The sequence below is a fragment of the Agelaius phoeniceus genome, chromosome 3 (genome assembly GCF_051311805.1).
Source record: "Agelaius phoeniceus isolate bAgePho1 chromosome 3, bAgePho1.hap1, whole genome shotgun sequence".
Taxonomy (NCBI): Eukaryota; Metazoa; Chordata; class Aves; order Passeriformes; family Icteridae; genus Agelaius; species Agelaius phoeniceus.
The window spans coordinates 7,237,398-7,263,027 of NC_135267.1; the positions used below are offsets into that span (position 1 = coordinate 7,237,398).

At 36.5% G+C, this 25,630-nt stretch overlaps 1 protein-coding gene across 9 annotated transcripts in view; it reads left to right on the top strand.

Annotated features, from left to right (window-relative positions):
* Positions 1-25,630, top strand: part of ATG5 (autophagy related 5) — a 122,396-nt gene that overhangs the window by 16,298 nt on the left and 80,468 nt on the right. For 4 of the 9 annotated variants that reach the window (XR_013181726.1, XM_054628865.2, XM_077176530.1 and 1 more), the window contains 3 exons: positions 2,235-2,324; positions 2,451-2,613; positions 15,461-15,555. Coding sequence is in view for 8 of the 9 variants with exons in the window: in XM_054628865.2 (XP_054484840.2) it covers positions 2,235-2,324; positions 2,451-2,613; positions 15,461-15,555 (348 nt within the window). In the remaining variant the exon portion in view is untranslated. The remainder of the gene's footprint in view (positions 1-2,234; positions 2,325-2,450; positions 2,614-15,460; positions 15,556-25,630) is intronic. The other 5 variants (XM_077176532.1, XM_077176533.1, XM_077176534.1 and 2 more) reach the window with 2 other exon arrangements.

Sequence of the window (25,630 nt, forward strand, 5' to 3'; positions counted from 1 at the left end):
AGGGTTTCTTTCTAAGTCGTCACTTTCATGTTTAGTTTTTTCAGCTTCTCCTCACTGTACTTCATAGAAATGTGTCAGTGTTTTCCTACTAAAGAAAAGCATAGACAGCACTGAGGTTCAGGAGTGTTTTCCAGTCTCTTACAGTGTTACTCCTTAGAAGCTGGGAAAATTAATCTTGCCACACCTAGTTCTACTTCTGTGTTTAGATTCTTTACATTAGCTTAACTAGCTTTGACCAGTTTTAAATAGATCCTTGCTGTTCTGCAGACTGCACTGTGTATGATTTCTGGAACTCATCCTCAGGGAGTGACATTAGCTGCAATTTGAAATTCATTGCAAAAATGTCAGCAGGAAGATGTCTACCTGTAGAAAGAGAAGAATGTCCAAAAAAAGACCCTGCAGTCCAATATTTACACATGTGTAGTGAAACACTTGTTGTAACAAACTGTTGTTTTCATAAACTTAGCTAAAACATCACTTTTTAACTAGGAAAGTCAGTTTCTAGGTTCTTATATTATTTGGCATTAGGTATGTACCACTGTTTTTTCCTTTGTTCTGAGGGATGCCAGTGTCTCTCTTTGAATTCTTGTGTGTAAAGACCTTTTTTGATCTTTAAGTATGCTATTTCTGTCTATTTGTTTCTTCTGGATTGGTTACGAGACTTTACATTTTTATTTGAGCAAGTAAATTGAACTTCTGAAGGAATTTACAGGCCTATGCAGATGTCAATTGGCAAGTAACAGTCCCAGTAATGTTTTCCTAGCAATCTTGGGCCCAATTATGCTGAGACACTCAGCTTTGTAGGGTAGAACAGGAGCAAGGTCTGCCCCAGAAGAGCTTTCCTTATTGTTCTGTCTTCTTTAATGTCTTTATACTTGGCCATTCTCATGTAAGAAACTAGATTTACCTCTGTCCTTAGCTTTCTAGTCAGCTTAACATACACCAGTCCTAACAACAGCACTTCCTTTTGCAAGTTCAACTCAAACCATGTAAACTTTAGTGGCAAAGATATTGGCAATCTTTTCTTTATGCCCCTGTTTTTGGAAAATACTCATCATTTTGATCCACAGTTTCCAGAGTTTGGGTTCTCACTGTCATAAGGAGGAAATGCTATATGAAATTCCATTATTTAATTTCCAACTCTTCTCAATAACCTAATGAGGAGGGAACTATCACTGTTTTACCTCAGAATTTCTTTCAGGTAAGGCAATCCCTAGCTCCCTTTTTGATATTTTGGGTTTCTGTATTTTGAAGCAGTCTTCACTATTTTTCTTGAGGTTATGTAGGGGAATGAAGGTAGGGTTTGTTCCAGCATTAGATTGCTCCTACTTTGACATGGTAACTATGTTGTAGAAGCCTTTGAAAGATACCCCATTATATGTACTTGTATTTCCAAGATGGTTTTGACAGTCCCTCACAAAAGCTTTCTGAAGTGGCAGTTTGTAATGGATTAAGAAGAAAGGGCCTCTGGTGGAATAGCATGAGAATTCAAGTATAAACATGTGGCAAGCCCTTGTTTGGAAGGGGAGTACTGATGATGCCACCACTCTGGTTTGGTTCTGAGGTTTGCTCCATTCAGCATGGTCATAAGCAACTGTGAAAATAAAGTTAATTAGGAGGAAATAGGGGTGGGATTTAAAACTTCTGAAAACTAAAGGTAGTGGATTTGTGGTAGTGAATACTTGTGTTATTATAAAATGGTAGGTGATAAAATGGTAAGTGTGGATAAAAGAAAAACTGGAGGAAGAAAACCTCTACAATGCTGGACTTCTGATCAGTTGATGTTCAAAGAAATCTTTTTTGTATCTGAAGGAGATATACTGCCATAACTCCTTAATAAATTCATTAGGAGAGGCAGTGGTCATTTACTGAAGGGTTAAGAGTTACCTGAGCAGTGGTTCTTGTGCATCTGCAGTGCTGAATGCTGTGTGCCAGTGTAACCAAGCAAAAGGGGTATAAAGTCAAGACACACAAGCTTGTGTGACTTGATTTTATATGATCTGACAAAGATTTCCAGTATCCCTGAGGAAAAATGTTTGTAAGTGGCAGATATGCTACAGTTCTTATATGTGCTGGATACTGCTTGATTTTCAAGGAACTGCATAGAAATGGTTGATAAAATATCAGAGAGAGCCATTTTGTATTAGGTGCTTGTCACCTCTCATCATTTTCTTCTATTTAATGTCTGAGATTGAATATCTGCTTGAAAACATGTTAAAATTCTGGTTTTACAGAAAGTTGTTGAGCTTTTATTTTTCCTGAAACATTTTCACTGCAACCTGTTTCTTGTCAGCAGAGTGAGAGAATGGTTGTTACATTCTTCTGTAAGTAGAAAATTCCAGTGTGCTTCTTTTGCATAAATGTGTGCCTATTTAAAATTATCATTTATGCTTCATCATACAAGGTATATGATGCATTTATTTTTCTTGATCTATCATTTATTTTTGTAGAATTTTCCAGAAAAGGATCTTCTACACTGCCATTCTAAGGATGTGATTGAAGCTCATTTTATGGCTTGCATAAAAGAAGCAGATGCTTTAAAGCACAAAAGTCAAGTCATCAATGAAATGCAAAAAAAGGATCATAAGCAATTGTGGATGGGATTACAGAATGGTAAATACAACACATTAAGTATTAATTATATTCAGGTTGAACAACCTAGTAAATAATTTCTTCAAATTTCATTTATTGCATGAGATATAAAATGTCATTGTTCTGCAGAATTTTTGTCTAGTGTCATGGAAAGCATTGATGGTTTTGGTGGTTTATAATTTTTTTTTCATTAAAATAATCATTTTGGTGATAATTTAAATGTGCCTGGAGTTATTCAAGGAATTAGATAGGGTCGTGACTGTTTTAAAAAACCAAAACTAGCAGCAAATCAAAATAGATAAATATTGTCTAGTGTACTTCTGTGCAAATGATGGTCTTTATTTGGGAGACACCTGGGGTGTACATGTTCTGTATTAGCTATCTTGGACCATACATAACTAGAGGAAACAATCTCTTAACACTTATGGATTGTCACTGGTAACAATACAAGTAAACTTTTAAAAAAGTTGTCCAGTAGATTTAATAATTTTACTGTTCTCTCTGCCATTTTGTTAATTGCTTGATGGCTTTCACAAGAACTTCTGCAAAAATAAGTATTGACTTGAAAAAGTCAGCAAAATAATTCAGAACAAGATCTTTAATTAGTGTTCTTACTTTGCACAAATGGTATGAATCAATATTGCAGTGCACAATAAAACTTTTGTTTGTAGTGTCCTCTGTATTAAGGTTTGTAGAGCTTGTAAGTTAAAAAGCTTTTGTAAGTATTTCAGAAATTGCTCTCTGGAATGGGTGATCATGTTGCTTTCATTGCATTTTTCTCATCTCCTGAAGCTGTCATTTCTATTATCCCTAGTAAATTTATTTTATGGATACATTTTACTATAAGCATGAGAATGTTTATTCTGTGTTGTGGGACAAAATACTGAACAGTTAGAATTAATGTCTTCCCATATATGTATAAGAAAAATTAAATGACAAAGAAGAACCTTAGAATGCAAGAAAACTGGAACCATATTTTTGGTTTAGACCAGAAGGTTCCATGTTAGTTTTGGTTTAATGTGTGTGTTTAGTGGGTGTGTGGCTTTTTGTTTTCATTGTTGTTTGGTGGTACTGCCTTTCATATTAAAGGTACTCTAGTGATAATTTTGGGGATGAATCGTTATTAGAAACTCTGCTTTCTATTTTTTTTTTAATTGGACGAGAGTTAGAAATTAAAGCATTATCTTAATTTGCCATTTGAGTAGTAAGATCTTGAGGAAGCCCATGCATACTTCCAAAATGAAACAGTGGAAGTTGAAGTTCCTTTAAGCAGAAGTTACAGAATCTTGATACTCTCTATATTTAAGGTAATAGGACAGATAAACAGCATGGGTTTTTTGTTCTCATCTTAGGCTTTATCTTTTAGTTGATTATTTGTCTAAGAATATCTTCAGTTGTAGGCAAAGGAGAATTTTTCTGTTTTGCACTATAATGTTAAGAACAGAGGTTGCCTAGCAAAGTTGATTTCAAGGTTTCACTGTACTTAATGAGAAATTGCACCTGTGGAATCTGACACCTGAATGAGAAGTTTAAGCAATCTTTCAAATGCTAATTTTAATTTCTCAACTCTTCATAAAAGAGAAACAAGAAAAGCTTGTGAAACCAAGAAAACTCTTTTTAAGCATGTTGTATCTTTCAATATGTTTTTATAGGTTTTCGTTTGAGATGTAATAATTTTGAACCACTTTGTGAAACAGAATAAATGACCACAAAAAAGAAAAGAAAGTAGCATTTGTGATAACTGCTTTGTAAGTAAAGGTACATCTGCAGACTGTTTTTGCTGTGCAACTTCAAACAATTTTCTTCAGTTCTTAATTACAGGAAGTGTTATTTGTTTAATGAGTGATAGCATTACTTAGAAGACATGTCCTGAATTTACATTTTTGAAAAAAAAAATCCAGTTTTGTTTGGAGAAATAGAACTATCAAGTAATTTGGTACAAATGTTTCTGCTGAGAAGCAGTTACTTGAACAGGTAACACATGAAGTTTACCAGTTGCTGTAAGTTGCAGCACAGAAGAGCTGTAATAGTGAATTTGTGGGAAAATCTTATGCTGGTAACAGCTGGTGGTTATTCATATCAACCTTTACATCCTTCCTCCCACCATTTCTGGTTTTATGTTAATCTGATACCAAATCAGGAAAGAAAACAAATTCTTCTATTTTGTGCTGTGTGTGGTTTTTCTTGCCCTTCACAGACAATTTTTGATTCATAAACCAGATATTTCTGAGGTGGAACACTTCTTTGGGACAGGTACATTTGTGACCAGCCATGGATGTCTGTCTGTGGTAGGGAAGTGATAAAAGCAGACTATGCAGCTATACTGACCTTTGTTCTTTTGTATGAATTGTGCACATTCTTTGGTCAGAATTCATGGAAAACGTTACTACTGTTTTTTTGCTTTGGTAGAGTTATGGCCATTTTTATCATGCATGAAAGGGATTTTCAAGTGGGTGGGTTTTTTTCTTCTTGCCTTTTGTGCAGAAAAATAAAGGCTTTCAGCTTTGAAACTCTAAGACTCTCTGGGCCTACTGATGAGTCAGGATCGAACCAATGAAATCCCAACTCTTTCCAGGGGGAGAGTTGTATTTTCTGCATGGTTCAAAGAATTAATATCTGTAACTTCAGTATATAATGGCTCTGATAAATGAGGGGATTTAGATTCAGCACATCTGCTTTTTATCAGTTGTGGACTAACAGAAGCGACTGTGCCCTGAAACTTTCACAGGCATCATTTATAACCAATGAAGAATAGACTTGGTATTTCTGATACATGAGTGGGAGAAATAAACAGAAAGAACTCATAACTATTTTAAGGTTTCTTTTATATATTATAAAATATAATGAAGTCATTATTTTACTGAAAATATTATGGAAAAAGAATGTAATGCTCATTCATGCTGTAGGGCTTACCAGAAGTTAAGTGGCCATGTTGAATTGTTCTTAGTAGAGGAGAAAAATACTGCAAGCATTCAGAATATACAATATTTTATATTTTAATGCATCTGATATCTTTCTTGCCTTACTGACAGAATCAGGCCTGTGTTGTCTTGCATTTCATTCCAAAATCTATGTAAACTGTTCTTGGGTTTTTGAGAGCCAGAAGTTGTGTTTGTTCTCAGTTACCACATTTCTGTTTAGAAATGTTCAAACTGCAAAAAAGGGAGTGTCCTACAGCCTTTCTTGTGCTGCATACACTTCACCCACTCAGGTTTGATGGGTGTGTTTCTCATCCTCCCAGAGAAGTGGTGGAAGCAATGCTGTCCTTTACCCCATGGTGAGCATGCTTTAGTAGCTGAACAAATCTTTGTGATCTCAACTCATCATTTGAAATTTGCTTAGAAAATCTGGAGTTTATCAGGAGAATGAATAAAAAAGCTACTAATTTTTTAATTCACAAAGCTACCTTGTTTACTTCTTCCCTGTATTGCTACCAAAATGGGGAGTTTTTTCCATGCTCAATCTGTGGAGGTTTGGTTATCTGTGAAAAAAGATTAAATAATTCATTTGAACTTTGAAAATTAGTGTATCGGTTAAAAGTGATTTTAAAAACCCAATCATTACCTTCCTGGGCTTCCTTAGTTAAAAATGTCCCAAAATGCATCAAGTTGCTTTCTAACTAGCATCAGTACCTGCTTATTCTGGAGTTCAGCTAGCATGGCACACACCAAACATTGGTGTTGCTGATACCATGGAACTGAGGGAATGTGATTTAGACTGATTCAGGTAGCCCTGCACAAAGTCAGCCCACTGCTGGTTGGGTGTTGAGCAGGGTCTGGCTTCAAGCAGGCTGGACCTGCAGAGTAGATCAGCTGGTTTTTAATGATATTCCAAGTTGCATAATTTCTTTTTTTTAAATCCAAATATGGGATTCATCTTTTTGTATTTTGAAATTTTAATTTCTTTTATTTTTTTTTTTTAATTTTAATACAGTGTAGTTTGTATTAAAGGGATGTTTTGGGTTTTTTTCCATAGCCTTCCTGGGAATGTTTTGGGGTTTTTTCCATAGCAGCAGGTTTTGTTTGGGGTTTAGTTAGTTGTAGTGGTTTTTCTGGTAATGGATTGTGACCTAGACCTCACTGTTAGTTCTGCAGTGTTTATGGGATTGTTACCCTTTCTGCACAAATGACTAAGCCAATGCTCCACTCATTTGGGTGAAGTATTGTGAGTCTAAACTCCCATCCCCCTGAAACTGCTTCTGGCTTTGTTTTGTCCTCTGTGCTGGCCTGGTGTCTGCTTGAATAGCTGCCCTTTGCTGTGGCACAAAGGTGGGGAATTGTTGGCAGCTTGCATTTCCCCCTTGCCTTTCTCTTCTCTGCTCTCAAGCAGGAGGGCAGAGCAGGTCTGTCTGTCTGTCTGAGGGCAGAGCAGGTCTGTCTGTCTGTCTGAGGCCAGTGCAAATCAGTGGGTCTCAAAGGAGGGCAAGAACTGTATGAAGGCAAAGGAGGAAGGAAAACAAAAGGTAACACAACATTCACAATCCTACTGAAGTCTCTGCCACGAGAGGAAGCTGCCTAGAGATGAGGTAGAGATTGTGTTTCCAGCATTTTCACCCTCTTGGGTTAGATGGCCATGTGTCCAATGAAAAACATTACACTCTGAAGGAGCAGACTTCAAGGTCTCTTTTTGCTGCCTTCTACTTTTCTTCCTCCCCTTCCTCTCAAAATAAGTCATTTCCTGAAAAATCTGTATGGGCTAACTAAAATTTAGAGTAAAGTGTCTCTAAAAAATAGACTTCACTTTTAAATTTAACTTCCTTTAGTTGTTGAGGGTTTCTTGTTTTGCAATTTGAAATGCTTCTAAGTTACTTTCTCCTAGTAAACGCCTGAATTCATTAATATGCATTAATATAAAGGTTCCTTAACTTTTAAGAAAAACTTTTTATAAGGAAAAACATAGTACAGGGAAAGCAAAGTGGGTCAGAAAGTTGCATGGTGTTATGCTGGTCTGTTTTCATATTTATAGAGAAAGCATAATTAGAAATGAAGAAATCAAAATTCCTAGGCTATCTTAGACATGGAGCAGGGAGCTGGTGGATGGATAAAATTGTTGGGAGTCCTTTTCCCTTTGACTTTCTCAGGAAAGTCTGTAAGAAGCCCTGCTTCTAATTCCTATACAACCTGTGGGGTATGTGTTTCAAAAATGGCTTTGCCTTTCTCCTGATCCTATCTCACAGCAGAAGTGAGTGCATGGGTGATTGGCCAGCACTGAACCCACCACACTCATCAGTGCATTGTTTGGGAAAATCTCAAAATTGGGAAAATCTTAAATTGGCAAACCAAAACCACTACAACTTGTCTGTCATCAGAGCTTTCCTTTTAGTTTAAGTGACAGGGCTTCTGAGATCACCTGGGTTTTGCTATAGAGAAAGCTTTGTAGGATCTGTGCATTTTGTTATTTGAAGGAAAGAAAGGAAGTAGTCCATCTTGATTACTTTCTTTGCCTAAACCTTTTCCAGGTAAACTGGCGACCTAGAAAAGAAGGGAGGTGGTGGTAAGGAAACTGTGAAGTACTTAAAGTGAAACTTCTGGTTTGTGAGTATGTTTAGTAAGTGAAAAGAATGTTGGTAAGGTATGGCTCCCTTGTGTATACTATAAGAAAACAGGGGGAAAATGCCTTTTTGATCTGATAGATAACCTGAAGAATGACATGCTTTCTTTCTTGTACAGTCTTCAGAATGTCCTCTTATGTTGAATGTTGTTACTTTGCTGTCTGTCACATGAAGAACATTTTCACATATTTCTGTGGCTTCTGCTACATTAAGTCAAAACTGTTCTAAGGTCCTGTCTCTCTGTATCTGATAGTGACTCATATATGAAGATAGTCTGAAAAGCTCAGTAAACTTGTGTTCCCTTTTCATTGGTGGATTCGTATTATATACCATGATTTTTCAAATGCCCATGTAAACTGGGTATTTAATAGCAAGAATATTTTAACTGTGGCAATGTGTAAAATGGAAGAGAAAAATAAATATCTAATAATGTCATACCAGTATTTCAAGCTGTGATCTCAGAAAAGCTGTCACTAACTGTAGTGATCATTGAGAGTCAGATGTGTACCAAAATCTTCCTGAAGTCTTTGATAGTTGTAATTATTGATGTTTTTATAAAAACAAGAATATGAATTATGAATTTAGGTGAACTAAGTAATTTAGAGACAAGTCTTTATATAGCTGGGAAATTACAGTAATCAGCTGTTCTGAATAGCACAGAAACTAGTTTTAAAGTGTTCAAAATATTTATTTCATCAACAAAAACTCCTTCATGCTTGAAGCATACCACACAAGAACTTAAGTTTTTATAAAATTGGTTAGAAATACCAGTGAGCAGAATTATGTATGCATGCAGAGTCCTAGTCTTCCTGGGAACAATGTGGAAGTAGTATTTATAGTAAATTTTGAGAAGCCTTTTTTTTTAGCTACAGCAGTTAAAAGCAATGCTTGTTAAAACATGAGTCAGTAGAAAATATGCTTGCTTTAACATTAAAGGAATACACTTTGTATCCTTGACTTTCAGCTTCAACTCTCTGTACCCTACCCTAGTTTGATTATATATATGTGACAGATTAACCCTTAGTGAGTTTGTCTGTGAGTGAAGGGAAAAGTTGATGGGAGCAGTTGGTGGATTGAAGGGCAGATCTGCCATTCAGAGGGGTCATGATGGGCTGGACCCTCCCAGAGCTGACACACAGAGCCTGGAAAAAGCCCATGGGAGTCTAAGATCTGACTGGGAAGCAGCTTTCTGGAAGTGGGTAAGGGTGAACAAGAAACTGGGTTGAAAGCCTCTTGTGTAGTGTTGCCAAAATAAAGATTAACCTGGGAGCTACTCAAGCTGTTGTGCCCCCTGCTTGGCTCAGCACTGGTAAAGCTCTACTGGGAGTGCTGTGTCCTCTTGGACCCCAAGACAAAAGAAATGTGGGCAAACAGAAGAGAATCCAGCAGAGTGCTGGTAAAATTCTCAGGGGCTGGAGCATATGCTGGATTATAGAGTGGGGCAACTGCCTTGTTTGGCCTGAAGATGAGGAGGAAGCTGAAGGTGGATTTAATACCAGCTTTACCTGAAAGGAAGGCCCCCAGAGCAGATGGAGACAGACTCCCCTCACTCTTGTCTCCACTGTCAGTAGAGCTGGGCAATTACCAAACAAGAAGCAGTTACTGGTTACAGCAGCAGGAAGTCTGATGGTACATGGGGAAGGGAGGGTGGGGTGTGCTGGGGAGTGAAAGTGCTTGAGTGGAAACCCACAGGGATTGTCAGACTTCACTGGGCAAGGTCTTGAGCAAACTCATTGAACTTTGTGAGGCAGCTCTTTTGGGACAGGGTGAGGAGCTGTTATTCCAAAGCTTTACCTCTGAAGGCACTGCCAAACTAAAGTTTTTCCGTCGTTCTTGTACATCTTGTACATGAGTCTGCAGTCTCTTAGTGCTGTCCCCAAGTATTCCATGGTTCATATGGTTGTTAGAGAGTGGTGAACCACTGAGAATGGACAAATCTTGTGTTTTTTAAACTTTAGTGTTGAACATAGTTGCATGCAGGCTGCAAGGTGGTATTGCTTGCATAGAGTTACAGATACGATTTAATTTCCAGCTTTCTGTTTAATTTATTGCAATAAATGTCTTCAAGAAGAAACCATGAATAGTCCAGACAAAATTGTGCATATGTGCTACCCAAGGGCTACACGAGTTTGTTCACTTCTTTGACTTTCTAAAAAGATGCTGAAATACAAGGGCCATGAATTAGTATTTCCTTTCTGAATTTCAAGTCTTTCAACTCATTTTTGTATTAGTTCTTTCTGTTTTCTAAACCCTCTCAACAGCCTTCTTGAAATCAGTCCAGTTCTAGAATCTGATAACCTCTGATAGTTGCATCATTATCAATTACAGAAACAAAATAGTTCCTTACAATTATGATATTTTTATTGATAAAGATTAGGATGGAGGTTTTTAGTTCTTTTGCCTACTACACTGCAGTGGGAACTTCATTTTAACTGTCTGTATGCTTTTACCAGGGCTTTTCATTGCAAGGTATTTGCAGGTGTATTTTTCCATTCTGTGGTAATTGCCCAGATTTTGTGTATGCAGATTTAAAGCTATGCTCTAGTGAAATGCATGTGTTGATGGTGAGCACCTGAGCAGTGCCCTTTACCCTCTCAGTGATCCATCCTGTTGTAGCCTCATGTGGGTGAAGGGGACGTGTCTAAATTCAAGATCCACGTGAAATTTCAAGTTGTTTGAAGCATGACAGCAGTTGAGTTTCAGAAAATGACTGTAAGAGGCTAGTATGAGTGAAACTAATTTTTCTGGTTGCCTGAGGACCATTTCAGGCTGAGACTCAGGGGCAAAAGGGAGCCCAGCCTTTTAGGCCTTAGCTGGGACTAATCCTTAGTTAACACTGCTCAACAGTAAGAGGTTCAGCAATTGTTGTCTATTAACAACAAAGTATAATGGCATTACCAAGAACTTTTTAACATAACAAGGTATAAATTTGGATTAATTTCAACGACTGCTAAAGGATCTCTATCGGTTTTTCTGGGTCTGGATTGAAGGCACTTGAGATGGTATTTCATGTTCAGACTCAGGTGTTTATTATTTCTTATCAGTAAAACAGTCTCACTACTGTGAGTTTGGCAGCTTTTCATTAGAAGGCACAAAATGGCCAACAATCTCATGTTACAAGGTCTTTTAAGACTAAACTATCCAATTAAGAACTGGCACCTAGATGATTTTCCCTTTTAACCCAATAACTGATCCCAAAGAGCTGCAATGTTGACTTTTCTGCCCAATTACAAAATGGCACCCAAACCCATGAAGAAGAAGGAAGAAGAAGCATGAAGAAGAAACCCAGGACTACACCTGTGCCCTCCATCTTGCTTCCATCCACAACATACTAAAAATCCCAAAACCTAAATTTCTCACCAAGTGATGCACCTACACTACTCTCTATAATCTATTTCACACTTTTGTGGATTCTTGTCTATCTTGAAGTCTGGGAAACTTTCTCCATGAATGAGGATCAAAGTCAGTGCTCCCCTGGGGTCAGGGCACCCCAGAGCAGACAGAGAAGTATTCCTGGTGCCCTGGGTTTCCACAGATCTCCAGTCTGGTTTAATGGAGGAAACAACAATTCCCAGTGTTTCCCTCCATCAGTAATTTTTTCAGCAGTTTTAATGGGTACTTTAAGGACAGGAATAATTTTACTGATTGGTTTCTGAACCTTACATGCATAATGTAGGTATACTGTATTTGCAAATTTATGTTTGAGTTTGCTTTGTTGCTTAATGAATTTTTGTACTGAGATTATTGTCATGGCTGACATAAATTCTTTGTAGTTTTGCCAACTCATAGATTCTGTGCATCTCTGTAGTACTGAAGGCTGATGTCTGTCTTTTGGGCATTCAGTGACTGCATTTCTAAGCAATAAATAGTTATAAATATTAGCAGCTTGGCTGATATATTTCTCAATTATTTGGCCATTAACTTTCTGATCTTTGATATAAAATACATAGAGAAGTTTTTATTTTTCATTTTAGGCAAATTTATGTAGAATCATCATCTCTTGTTTAAGAAATATGATTAGTGGAGTCATATCAAACTTCTGTACTGTCACTAATCTCACTTCTATTCAAATCTTATTGTCATTACTTTAAATATTGTTATTCAGATAGGGACATCTGCCTTTTGCAAGTACTCTTTTTGCTAATACAGAAACTCTAACACTTCAAGCTGTGAAAAACAAAAGGAATCAGATTTGACTGTTAGGGTGGTTTAGATGTCATGCAGACTGCATAAGCTTTTTATGAGGGAGGGAGAGAAGTGTGTAAAGTGCTTTTGCTGATAGGTAGAGAACTCTTCTTTGTTTACTGGCTTGATGAAAACTCAGTTTTGTTTTGATTGTTAAATTTCCGGCCAGTCCCTTCTGTCTTTGTCCTGTCTAGCCAATAAACTAATTAGCTCTTCCAGCTCAGTGTAGCACTAATAGCTTCCTTGAGACTTTGCAAAAATAGAGGGTACTGCTACATAAAAATGAGAGAAGGAAGAACCCTTTCACTTAGGTTTTTAAGGAGATTGGGGTGGATATTTGTCAGTGGTTTTGTTTGTTTGTTTAAGCTTTTAATCTTAAGGATTCTGTGAAAAGCAGTCACTTTGGGATTTTGTACTTTTGGAGCTTTAGGATTCTGGCACTCAGCCAATGCTCTGCTAATAAAGGCTCTTGCCAGGTCATATATATCAGTATGCAAACTGGATAACTTTTTTTTCTCCTGCTTGCTTTATAAATTTGTCTTAGTTTTCTTACACCCAACTCTGTTTCCTGTAGTGAAAATACTGTATCCCTGGAAAGATATTTGGCAGGCAGCAATATAAGGCCGTGAGGAGGAATCTGTTTAGAGGTCTTCAGACAGTTCTGTACTCAGTGGAGATCTTAAGATGTCTGACTCCATTATGTATAGCTAAAATTCCTGGGATATCAGGTGGATTGACAGAGCATTCTTGATTACAAAATGCACCAAGTTCATAATTCAACTGTTGCAGGTTTATTGCTGTTATATTTGGAAACCACAGAAACTTTTAGAACTTTGAACAATAGATTGTCTTAAGCACTGCCTGGGTGTTCAGAGAATAATCTGAGGGGAATAAATTTTTAATTTTAGCTGCCTTAAATAAGATTACCTGGTTTCTGGCATGTTTTGTAGGAGGTGAGGAAAGGGGAATGAAGGAAAGAAGTGAGTTAACTGCACATTACTACTGTTTAACTTCTTTTTGTCATCCAGAGCCTTCCTTGTTTGCCATATTTGCATGCCACAAGGGTTAAATGCCTAATTTTTTGACATAAGTCTTTTAGTTGTTCATAATTTCTTTTTCTCCTGATCCATAAGATGTGATGCTCATTTCTGGTGAATTTTGAGAACAGTAAACTGTTCACCCAACTAATTACATTCATTCCTAATTACAGTAATAATCATACAGTAATATGAGCATAAATAAGTAAATCAAGTTAATGTTTGTTTTATTTCTGTTCAAGTAGGATGTCTCCAAATATGGAGATTCCTTATTTAAGTCTGCTGAAGCTCACTAGCTTAAGTAGGTCTGAATTGTTTTGGTTTTTGTATCACCATAACAGTTTTCTCAAGTGAGTTAGAAGTGGTAATTGAAGTATAAATCTATCAGTGCCTGCTGTGGAATGCCTGTTCACACATCTGTAGTGAAAGCTACAAGTCATTCTGAGTGCTGCCTGCAAGCAAAAAGGAAGCATGCTAAATCTTCACCTTGCTAAATCTTCACCTTCCCTCTGAAAGAGCTCTGAGGAGGAGGCAGTCATCTATCTTTGTGTTGGACATTTTCAGACTAAACCTCTGACTCTGCAGACTGGGGTTGCCAAATGTGGGATTGTTTGATTGCAGTCTGCTCCAGGGCTGTCGGTGTCCCTCGCAGGCAGTGGGTGGTGGGTGCCACCCTGCATCCCGGCTGCTCCTCGTGCTGGGCAGGTGCCTGCCTGGTGCTGCTGACTGTGGCTCAGGTAAGTGCCTGTCAAGAGGCACTTGCTGCTATCAGGAAACAAGGGTGTGGAAGTACTTTCTCAGATAAGTATCAGGAAATGCTGCTACAGCATACCTGGCAGGAGTTTGTTCCCAGTTTCTTGGAAATTCCTGCCTTGTTGTTGCATTCAGTCAGGAAAAGCAATGTATTATAAACCCTGCAGTATATACTAACCTGTGCCTTTTAGTGCACTGACAGGCATCTGTGCTGTATGCTGGAGTGAAGCAAATCTCAAACTCATTTTCTGCAATTGGTTAAAGTGTAATCAGCACTTTTGGAAGCAGGAAGAACCTTTTTCCTGTGAATACATTTCTGAATTTTACCTTGTTTCACTGAGGCTGAATTTTGTAATGGGTATATTCTGTAAGAGCCCAACTTCTTGAGACTTGGCTGAACATTGTACCCAGGAGAGAAAATTGGAGACTGTGTGTTCCTTCTGTGGAAACATCCTCTGTATTTGGTGTCTTGGGAGAGTTAGGACCTATAAGGAATTTGATCCCCTGCTCTTCCTTTTCTAAAGCTGCTTTCTTCAGTAAGGCTAGCACCAGCTTTATTCATCTTAGCTCTTTGTATTTCTTTCTGTCACTTCTGGTCTAGTTATTTGCTTCATTTGAATAATTGATTTGCATGTATAAAAGCCTTTATTACTCTTAAACCTATGCTGTCATTAGTACATTTTATATGTAATAAACTATTCAGTTCTTGTAGTGTATGAATAGCATGAAATGGTGTGCAGGCTATTTACCCTACTTACTTGGATAATAGCAAAAATGTGTTACAAGCATAAACTTTTATTTTCAGGTTGTGTCATGAATCTGGTAGTACATTTTCTGATCATGTCATGCATTGTTGCAGATTATTTTAAGATCTACATATTCAAATGTAAACCACTTAAGAAGTATTTCTCTTGCTTTAGTTTCTTTGTGCTTTACACCCATTGTTCAGTTATAGCTAAGAACAATTAGATATTTTTAGCAGACTGAAAGTATGAACCAGTAACATCAGGGAGTGGAGAAACAGGCATTGTTAATTGAGGTAATGAAATCCATAATTTATAGCCCAGTATTTCCTCAACAGTGGGAGATAAGATATGAGTTAGAGTTGCTTTCTCTTTCAGTTCAATAAATCACCACATCACTGTTTTCACAGGAGAATGCACGTGACCTTCCTTTGGCTTCAGGCTAAATAGGAAAGAGAAATGTGGGGAAAATTAATTCATACAGGTTAAACTTCTGTAAGAAAAGCTTGCATGATGTTCCAGTTGTGTCTCATTTACCTCTTTAGGCTGAAAAAAAAAAAAGTTACTGATATTGACAAAGTCTAATTTTACCTTCACAGATAAATTTGAGCAGTTTTGGGCAATAAATCGAAAACTCATGGAGTATCCTCCAGAAGATAATGGATTTCGATACATCCCATTTAGAATTTATCAGGTAGGAGACAATAAAATCAATCTCTTCTACTGAGGTGTCATATATTGTAATCTGTTTTCAGAATTATGTTTCCTTTTCTAGCATTATGGCAAAACTTTGCATGCTCATTTTTGCTGGACCCCTGAGTTATATGAATTAGCAGACAAAACAGACTGTACTTATTCTAATAGGTAATTAACATTTATTATGTTGCAAGTGTGTAATACTTTAGAATGTGCTACAGCTGGTATAGGTAATGTTTGTCTGTTCTTTTTTAAAAAACAGTTCAACAACCTAATTCTGTTTTTAAAATAGCTACTAACTATGAAGAATGCTTTAGATGCAAAATGCCCTGTGAAAGTTCTAAGCCAAACACTTTAGAAGCAACGCTTTTCCCTCAACCACTGTATGGGCTTTTTTTCTTGTAGGCTTTTTAAGGTAGAAGTAATGGCATAGGTCTTGCATCTAGTTCTTACTTTTGTCTTCTAGTTGTATACTTACATCCCAAAACTAGCTTTGAATGTGTTTTTTTTTCCTGTTTTAATACACCAGAACTTTATTTTTCTCAGCATTTTGTTTGGAGACATATTCTTTGGAATCCTTACATTTTTTTCTTCTCCTAAGGACACCTCCTTAGTTTTTATAGCATTAAGGTCACAATGAAGTTTGGAATTATGTATGGTTAAAACTCATACCAGAATTCTTGTAGCCTCTCTGTAAATTAAACAGTTGTGCTCTGTTGGAATGTTTCAATCTATTTATATTTAATTTTGCACCAATAGCTATGAAAAGAAGGTCCTTTATTCATAGCACTGAATATTCTGATATTACTCTGTAACAGGTTATAATGACCATAGAAGCCTATACAGTCTTGCAGTGGGACTGGAGTAGCTTTTAATGTTAGATATAAGACATTTACTGTCATAATGAAACCTCAGATTGAGAACGGAAGTCAGTTATTTTGACAGAGATCACAACAGATGGCAAGGTTTGTATAAGAATTTAAAAGTATGTATCAGGAAAAGTGGTACTCACAGCATTTGTTTGGTTGGTGACTAAGTTATTTGCTTGTTCTCTGATAGGTGTGAGGCTTTTTAAATGTCTTTTCATAGAAATCACGTAAATAGGTTTGCAAAAAAGAGGTTTTGCTCTCTGAATAGGTTGCAGATCTTTAGGGCATGAGGGAAGACTTCTATGATACTACATGATTTCAAACTAATAAAGCTTTTTTAAAATAATTAAATCAATAACATCTATCACTTGAAACAGTTGTACTTATCTTGATTCCCATTACCTTTTCGATTGGAAACCCTTACTTGCTATGGTTGAAACCCAAAATATCTAACTAAGAATTGAGGACCAAACATAAATAAAGATGATGCTGACATAACCTTTGAGAAGGTTGGTATATATTATTTTTAGTAATGCTGCTCTTAGCATTTCTAAATATTTCCAGTTTTTTTAAAAAATGTGGGTGCAGATGTCTCTAGCTTTTTTATTTGGTTTGTTAGTGTGTGTACTGCTCTATGTGTTTAAAGGAATTTTCAGAAAGCCTTAGAAAGGGTGAGATTATAATTTAATTCCAAACAAGGAGTTAGTGACAAACTTGCATATGGAAAAATAACTGATTCCAAAGTGTTCTTCAGATGTATTTAACCCCTACCCTGAATGCATTTAATTTCCATTAGTGCTGGTAGGAGACCTCTTGGTATTCTAATTGGTTGCTTATATATCTCTACATAAACACCTAATTTAACCTGAGTTTATGTTGCAGTGGATATTTATTCCCTGTGTCTTCCCACAGTGTTCTTGTAGGTACTTAAGGATACACAAGTGGATGGCAGGAAATAATGCAGGAAATTGCCTTCAATGGGAAGAGTTCCCCCTTGTATTCTCCATACTTTCTATTATGCCAAGTTATTAGAAGGAAATTCTGTGAAGGGAACTTTCTTCTTTTTGGCAGTAGGAGGGAGATGAATTTGTTTTCCTTCAAAAAATTGTACTAGATTATGATACCAAGTAAGAAAAACCAGTCTTAGCTGCAATTAATTGTGAATTGGCAAAGTTGCTGCAGAAAAAATGCATTCAATAAAGTGATTTGATAGATCTTTTTCGCTGAAGAATTCATTATTTTAAAAACTCAAAAACTCTTTCAGTTGTAAAGTTTGTCTACTAAAATACATTTCTAAAGAATAATATGAATCATACCTCGTGTGGTGACCAAATCCGATGAGGTGTGTGGGAGAAAGAAATGGCAAAAATATGAACATCATACTTGGGTAAGTCAGAACTAAACTAACCACAGGTAATTTTAAAAACCCTTGTCCAGCATCTCTTCTTTTAAGTATAGCAGCTAAGATTGGACCAGAATCCTGGAATCTACAGTAGATAATGTAAAAAAAAGTTGAGAATCACTAAGGATCAACTCATTTGCAATTTTAAAAGTTAGTGAAGGTATCTTGGCGATTTTATTGCCAGCTGTTGTCGTATTCTGTTAGCTGTGTTGTATGGAACTTGAACCAGATAAACTTTGACATAGGTGGAAACTTCTTCTACCAGAGACAGTTTAAAAATAGTATTATATTTTTGTGATGCTTTTCATTCGATGTGTCAAAAAAGAAGTTCCTCACTTCATCTCTTCAGAGGTGTAAGCTGCTTTGTTGTCTTTAACTGACAGGTGCACAAAAGCTTTTTTGCCTTTTTATCTCATAGTACTGTAGAACTGAGTGCTTTTTGCACTTGTTCTTTAATGGCAAGAAAGAAAATAATAGTAATGTTTTGAGTATATTTTGAATCCAAGGTGTCAAGCTTTTTGTATCCAGTACTAGAGCTAGTTTGGCTTGTGGAATTTCCCCCTGTGTTTATAAGAACAGCTGATGTTTCACAGTCTAATTGAACAAACTGGCTGATAGATGGCAGGAAATTTTCATCAGTCTTTGGCTCCAGGCACTGTGACAGGCCATATTAGTCAGGAGAGGAGTCTCTACATGCTCATAGAGACTGTTCTGATAAACTGCTGCCTGCTGTGGGAGCATTCTGAGTCCCAGCTGTTGTGCACTTAATTTGTACTCATTCCCCATTTTTGTTTCTTGCTCTCTTCCCATGTCATTTTTGTTTCTTGCTCTCTTCCATGAGCATGATGTCACCCACCTCATCATGCTCTGGAGTCTGTCCTCTGAGTGTATGGGATTTACAGCTGTATAGTGTATTTCATTCTTGAGATTAAAATTGCAAAAGTATTGGAAGGAAAGTGGATGAAGCTGTCTTCATGCCAAGTTTTCCTGAGTTTTTTTAGAGTCTCAATTGCTTGAGGCAGGCTGGCTGTTCTGTGTTTGCCATCCCAAGAAGGGATGATCTGTGTTTGTGTTTTCCTTTATTTGGTACTGAATGAGCATTTGCTTTGCTTCCATTTTCTAAGAGTTTTGAATAGCTTAACAATTTTATTGTTTATAATTACATAGTAGGCCTTAACTTTGAACAGGTTTTCCTATCATAAGTCCCTTAAGATGTTGAGATTAAGCTGTACAGTCACAAATTGTGAGGATGTTTCTCTTCCTTTGTAACATGAGTGAAATTCTCCATACTTATAATATATAACTTAAATTCAGCACTTTGCTCTTTATGTCAAGGCTGCAGTATTGAGATGTCTGAATCAACATAAATGTTTACCATGACCTGTCCTCTAAAAGTGGGAGTGGGAAATAAAATATTTTAAGACATTATTAATATCTGTCTCAATAAGTGAATCAGAAGCTCAAGCATGGCCATTTCCAAGCAATTGAAGACTGTTTCATCCATATTTCCACATTAATTGGCAGAGCTCAGATAAGCAGTTGCAAAACCCATTGCAAGTATGCAAATCAACAGCACAATTCAGCCCATATTATGACAACTATTAAAAAAAAAAAGATCAAAAGAGGTTGTTTGGAAAGATACTGGGTCTACCTGTAGAGTTTTCAAGTAATAATAAATCTACCTTTTTATTCTAGTAGATTATTAAATTTTTTGTTGTTGTTGTTGAAAAGTCTCCATTGCATTTCAAGTCTGAATTTCTCTGACTTCAGTTTCTAGATTCTGTTTTGCCTTACCCCACTTTAAAGTCATGTGACTTTCTGATCTCCCATGTTCACTTATGGATTGGTATCAGGAGCTTTCTTTGATAAGCTGAAACAATTCAGCTTTTTAAGCCTCTTGTCATGAGACTTTCTTATCAGTACTGAAGTTGGTTTTTAGTCATCTTTTCAAATGCTGGTTGATAGCTTGATAATCCTCAAAATTAGTATTGAGGTTAGGGAGATATAAAGGGCAAAAGTAAAGTTAATTTTTATAGGATATTAAACAAAAAATGCTTCACGCATTGGTGGAAGACAGGTGAAGTTAGCTGCTACTTGAAACTTCAGCTCTGAAAAATGTTATGAAAGAAGTTACAATGCAATACCTCGTCAAGGAAAAGAACTAGAAAATATGCTGTCGACCTGAAGAGGGCAACACAACACAGCAAGTTTCAGCATTTTCTTGGCTAGTGTAGAATGCTCTTGAACAGACCTGTGTGCAGTATCTTCATTTTTTCTTATTTATTGAAAATGATGCTTTCATAAAGGACCTGCTAAAAATAGACAATTTGTTTCTTAAAAACTTCCTTTTACAAGGAAGAAGTTTGAGTGAATAGGAAGATCATGTGAAAGAGTGATTTGTGTAACAGCTGGGCTCAGCTGAATTTCTGTGCTGAAGAGAAACAAATGGACTCTGAGTTTTTCTAATAACTGATGGTTTGGCACTAAAGAAACAGTAGCACACTCTCACCAGTTTTAAATTACTTCAAAATCAAAGCTTCGTGAATAAGAAATTTTTCAAGCTTTGTTAGGTAAATATTTTTCCTTGTGCCTCATGACTGGGGGAGGTGGGGGGAAGAGCAAGAAACACTTCCATTGAGTATTGCACAGGGGCAGTGTGATCCTTCAAGACTCATTTTCTGAACTGGGATGTTTTGTTCTATGCTGAAAGTAATAGCAATTTGACTAGTTCTCACCTTGAGTTGAAGGTCACTGTCACCACAGTTCCACCAGAGGTTCCGTAATTGCATAAGCTTTTCTTATGCATCACAGCGCACACTGAAATGAGCTGGCTCAAACCAGTGCTGCTAAAGATGACTTTTAAACATATTCTCTGTGAAGGAGTGCTCATGCAGCTCTCTTGAAAGACTTCAGGAACCCATGTGCAAGTTCACCCTTGTGCCTTTAAGAATCTTGGTACAGCATGGGAGCTGTCAATCAGAGTTTCAAAGAAAAATTCTGAGATGATAAACCGTATCTGTTGTCAAAACGTGACTAAAGCTTCCTTAAATATGCCCAGGTTGTCTGTAAAACTGTCAATCTGCCTAGTTCAAAGCTGCTGTGAAAGTTGCACAGGACTCAGGGAAGGAGATGCAGAGGAGATGGAGCTATAAAGCCTCGATTTGGGTTGATTCTCGGCTGTGGTTGACCTGTTACCAAGCTGCTGGGTTTTAAACCAGTTCAGGCCTGTCACTAGGAGCCTCAGTAATTCTTCTGGGTTGAACGTAGATGTAGCTTGCATACAATGAATAAAGTAGTTCTGCTTGTATGAGAAACAGTTTGTTGAGGTTCTGAGTTATATCTAGTTAAAAAAAAATAGGGATATACTGGATTCTGCATATTGGGGATAAAATGGGTAGTATTTTTTTTTTAAATCTCCTTTTTTTATCTTCCAATACTTAAGTTGTTTGTAAATCCCAGAAGAATCTAAGTATATGAAAAACCAGTAGAATCCTACTAGTTACTAAATGAAGTCAAAGTAGATATTGAATTACAATGGAATAGTGGACACTTTGTGTGGGGGGAAAAAAGTCCATTGGCAGTTTGAAAATACCTTAATCTTACCTCTTATGCACCCCCCAATTACAAATTGGTGCTAGCTTTTTAACCAATTGGTATTGTATAAAACTCTTCAGTTGTTGTCTTTTCTTTGAATTGTCTTACAATACTGGAGTTGAGTGCAAATAAGTTTGGGTTCGTGCTACAAGTTTGAATTTAAACCATGAGGTTTGAATCCTTGTGGCTCCCTTAACTGTTTCATTAAGGTGGTAACCTTGTAGATGCATCTATCATCCTAAATTTGTTAAGAAAGTTAGTGTATGTATGCAATTTTTTAGAAATTGCACTTTTAACCTCAACCTTGAATCTTTATTCTTAAGAATATCAATACATTGAGAGGCTGTGATGAAGACAATGAATGAAGCATTAATTCAGTTGAGTTGGGTCTGTGTACAGTTACTTGCAGATCTTTTAATTTGATTGCATTGTTCTTTAGTATAATGCTGCCTTTCCTCTGATCATTAAAGCTGATCACTTTACTTTTCCATTTCACTTGCTGTAGTCAACACAAAGTGATTTGCCACTTTTATCACATACTGTGTAATAAAACATATTTCTCTGTAGGTTTATAATGCTAAGTTCTTATGTTGTGGCAAAAGGGACTTTGCTTACCTGAAGCTTCCCTGAGCTGTATTCCCTAGAGATTGGCTCTTGAGCTCTGATGTAGTAGCAAAAAAAAAAAAAAATTGGTGAGCTGCTTTCCTCAGAAAAAGGGAAAAAGCTGGTACATAATTTTTTCTTCAGAGAAATGAGGAATGTCATTTTCAAGGGTTATTTCTGTGGCTGTGCAGCATAAGCAGTGCCTACAGAATTAAACCTAGCTATCTTACGATGCTGATGCAAAACTCTGCAGAAATGAAAGCCACAGACAGTACCTGTTTTGACTTATCAATATCAGCATTTCATCTTTACTTATTTTAAAATAAAATAGGTGAATAAAGTAGGTTAACTTTTGCACAGAATTGAGGATTAGAAAATATAGAAAGTGTTCTGTTTTTGGAAAGTACCAAGACTTCTATTTGCATTTTCCAGAAGACTAAAAGCAAATTCTCTACAGGTAAATGTGGAATGGAACAGACCTCTGAGGAAATGGGATATGATACCACACTCTAGAAATACAATATGAATTAGCAAACAATTTTTTTTTAATTTTGCTGTCCTTGATTAAAGGAGCTCCTTTTGGTTAATCATTAGTGTAGAAAACTGCAGCAAATTATTGGATTTAATGGTTTGAAGTAGCTTGAAAGAGATTTATGAAGTATTGTTTTTCTCACTGCTCTTAAGCAAGCAATGTAGTGTTTGTTTTTGTGGATGTAAATCCATTTCTAAAGTTGTTTACTTGATAGGTAGTCAGTATTCAATTGCTCAGTTCCTAAGTGAGGCTTAGGTCTGCATGTGCACATAAAGCACTGCAGCTGTGAATGAAGAGCACTATTGATTTGTTGTCCCTGACTCTTCAGATATCTTGATATTTTACCAGTTACAAATACAAATTGTTTCCTGGGAAGGAAATGTATTACTTTGAGGCCATGCTTTTATTGTAGGTGTGTTTGCCTTCTCAGGGCTCAACAAAACTGCCTCTTGAAGCTGTTTTTTGTATTTATCTCTGCTGTTTCTGCCTCTGTGACAGTTGCCTGCTGTCAGCTCTGTGTGTCTCAAGTGTTGACTTTCTTCTGCTTCTAGGATCTGTCCAATTCACCTGACATTAAAAATATGCAGATCCAGTTGTTCAGAGAATACAGTGCTATTTTCTCTGCACAAGAAAATTTGATAGATAATTTGAAAGACCAGGCAACAGCCAGAATGTGATTCAGCCATGCTTGTTAGGCATTTTGAGTGGTACTTCTGCAACTTTTTGTGTGGAATTGGAACTTTTGGCAATACATACTCTTGTTAAAAATGACCCACAAATGACTCCCTGTCATAGGTCCCACATAGCAGTGGGACCTATGACAAAGAAAGTAAATTATATCCTAGGCTGCTGCAGGATGAGAGTTGTCAGCAACTTGAGGGAAATGATCCCTCCAGTTCACTCCACACTGGTGAGACAGCACCTGGAGTCTGGTTTTGGGCAGTTCAAGGGACACATGGAGCTATGGGATGAGAGTACCATAAAGGACCACTGAGATGATTGAGGAACTAGTGAATCTACCATCAGAGGTGAAAAAAAGGCTGTGGGAGCTACGACTGTTCAGTCTAGAGAAGAAGAATTTTGGGGGTGGGGAGATCTCCTCAGCGTGTATAAAAATCTGCCTGAACAGCAGAAAGTATTTTGAGTGCAAAATCAGTGTAAACAACATGATGCATCTTCATAAACAGTTACAGAAACTTAAGCAATGTGTTCAATTCTGAAGTGTCACAGTGCACTCAGAACATTTAATTTCTAATCAGTTTTTTAAGGATGCTTTCTAACTACACAAATCTCTTTCAGATAACTAGAACATGTGGTAGGACATTAACTTTCAAATGTTTTATATGGTTCTAATTACTCATTTTGTTGCTATTATGTAAAGTTTTTTTCTATAAGATTGTAAGGAAGCATTCTCTGCCAGTTTAAATAATATGGAGAAGGGTGATATTTTAAATGGTTCTTTAATCTTTTTAAGGATGAGCAAGTAATTGCCCTCAACAATGTAAGGGAGAATTAACTGAAATAGTTGCCATATTTCTCTGTAGGTTTATAATGCTAAACTATTGTTAGTTGTGTACAAAGTTAGTACAGAACTGCAATTGCTTCATAAGTATGCTCTGTTTAATGAAAGGCATCAAGGAAGACACAAGTTGTTGTCCATGAATAATTAGGAGAATAGTCCTTAACCATTCATGATCAAAAATGGTTCAATATTATTGTCTAGACATAACTGTAATAAGCTCTACTACATAAAATTTTAACCTTATTCCAGATGTGTTTATAATTCTAGTTGTGGCTTTAATTTGACTACAGTTTTGGCTAAGATACTAGATAATTTTAGCATTATTACTTGCATCAATTCTTGACATAATACTTGCCACATGTTATGGAGGCCGTTGTTAAGGTCTGTTAAAGCTTCCACCAAGAAAACACATCATGTAATTCATCTTGCTTTTAAACCAGTGATCATTTATGTTCAACACCACCTAAATTGATCATTTATGTTCAACACCACCTAAATGTTTCTCAGTTTGTGTAATAGTGTTAGGAGTGCTTTCAAGAATTACAGAATTTTCACTTGACTTGATGTTGTGATTCCTTGACACATATGATTGATACCATGATTACCTCCCCATCTAAGGAGTTTTACAGAAGTGTCATTCTAGAGGTGCCCATTCAGCATGACCATATTAAAGCATATGTGCATGCATTCATGGAATCATCTTTAGCTTCAATCTAGTGATAAACTTCTGCACTACTAATTGAGGTGACTGGAGTTAATGTAATTAAATGTATGAAGTGTAGCCTGTTCATTGAATCTTTTTTGTTGTTGTTGTTGTTGTTGTTTCAGGCCTCTTAAGAATAGTAGGGAGTGTAAAATTCCTGTCCATCATAATTAAGACTTTCCATTCAATTAGGAAACCAGAGTCCTTTTTACAACATATAACTGTAGAAGTTCTGATGCAAACTCCAAAATAGGTGAAAGGATTAATTTTTTTCTATAGTTTAAACTCAGGTATATATGTTGTGATTTTTATAACCACTGAAAATATCTAATTTATTAGAGAGATTTAAAATGTAGTATGGGAAAAACAGGTAATTTGATTTAACATATTTGTTTATTTTATAGCTAGTCCTGCAACCCACAGCACATCCTGTCAGTGACTCAATTTTTGTGGTAATTCTGGGTAGGTGTGTTGAGAATGTCTATTCTTTTTGTCTTATGGGTTTTAGTTATGTGTTGGACATATAAAAGCGTTACTTGCTTCTTTTATTAAAAAAAAAAAAATTCTGTTTTATATTTAGTTGTACTTTTTTCTCTGAACAATGATGTGGTACTGCAGATAAACAGTTCAAAATTTTGAATGCTAATGAAAGCAGTGCCAACCTTATTCAAAGCACACAATCATAACTAGAACATCTACTTGCTGGACTTTGCAGAGACTAAAGAAATACTAGAAATAGTCTTTTTTTTTTTGGAATATTGTTCCAGTCCCATCATCATAAAGAGTAAGTAAAATAGAAAAATTATCAAAGGTATAGAATAAAGCAGTGGGTTGTCTGGGAGAAGCCC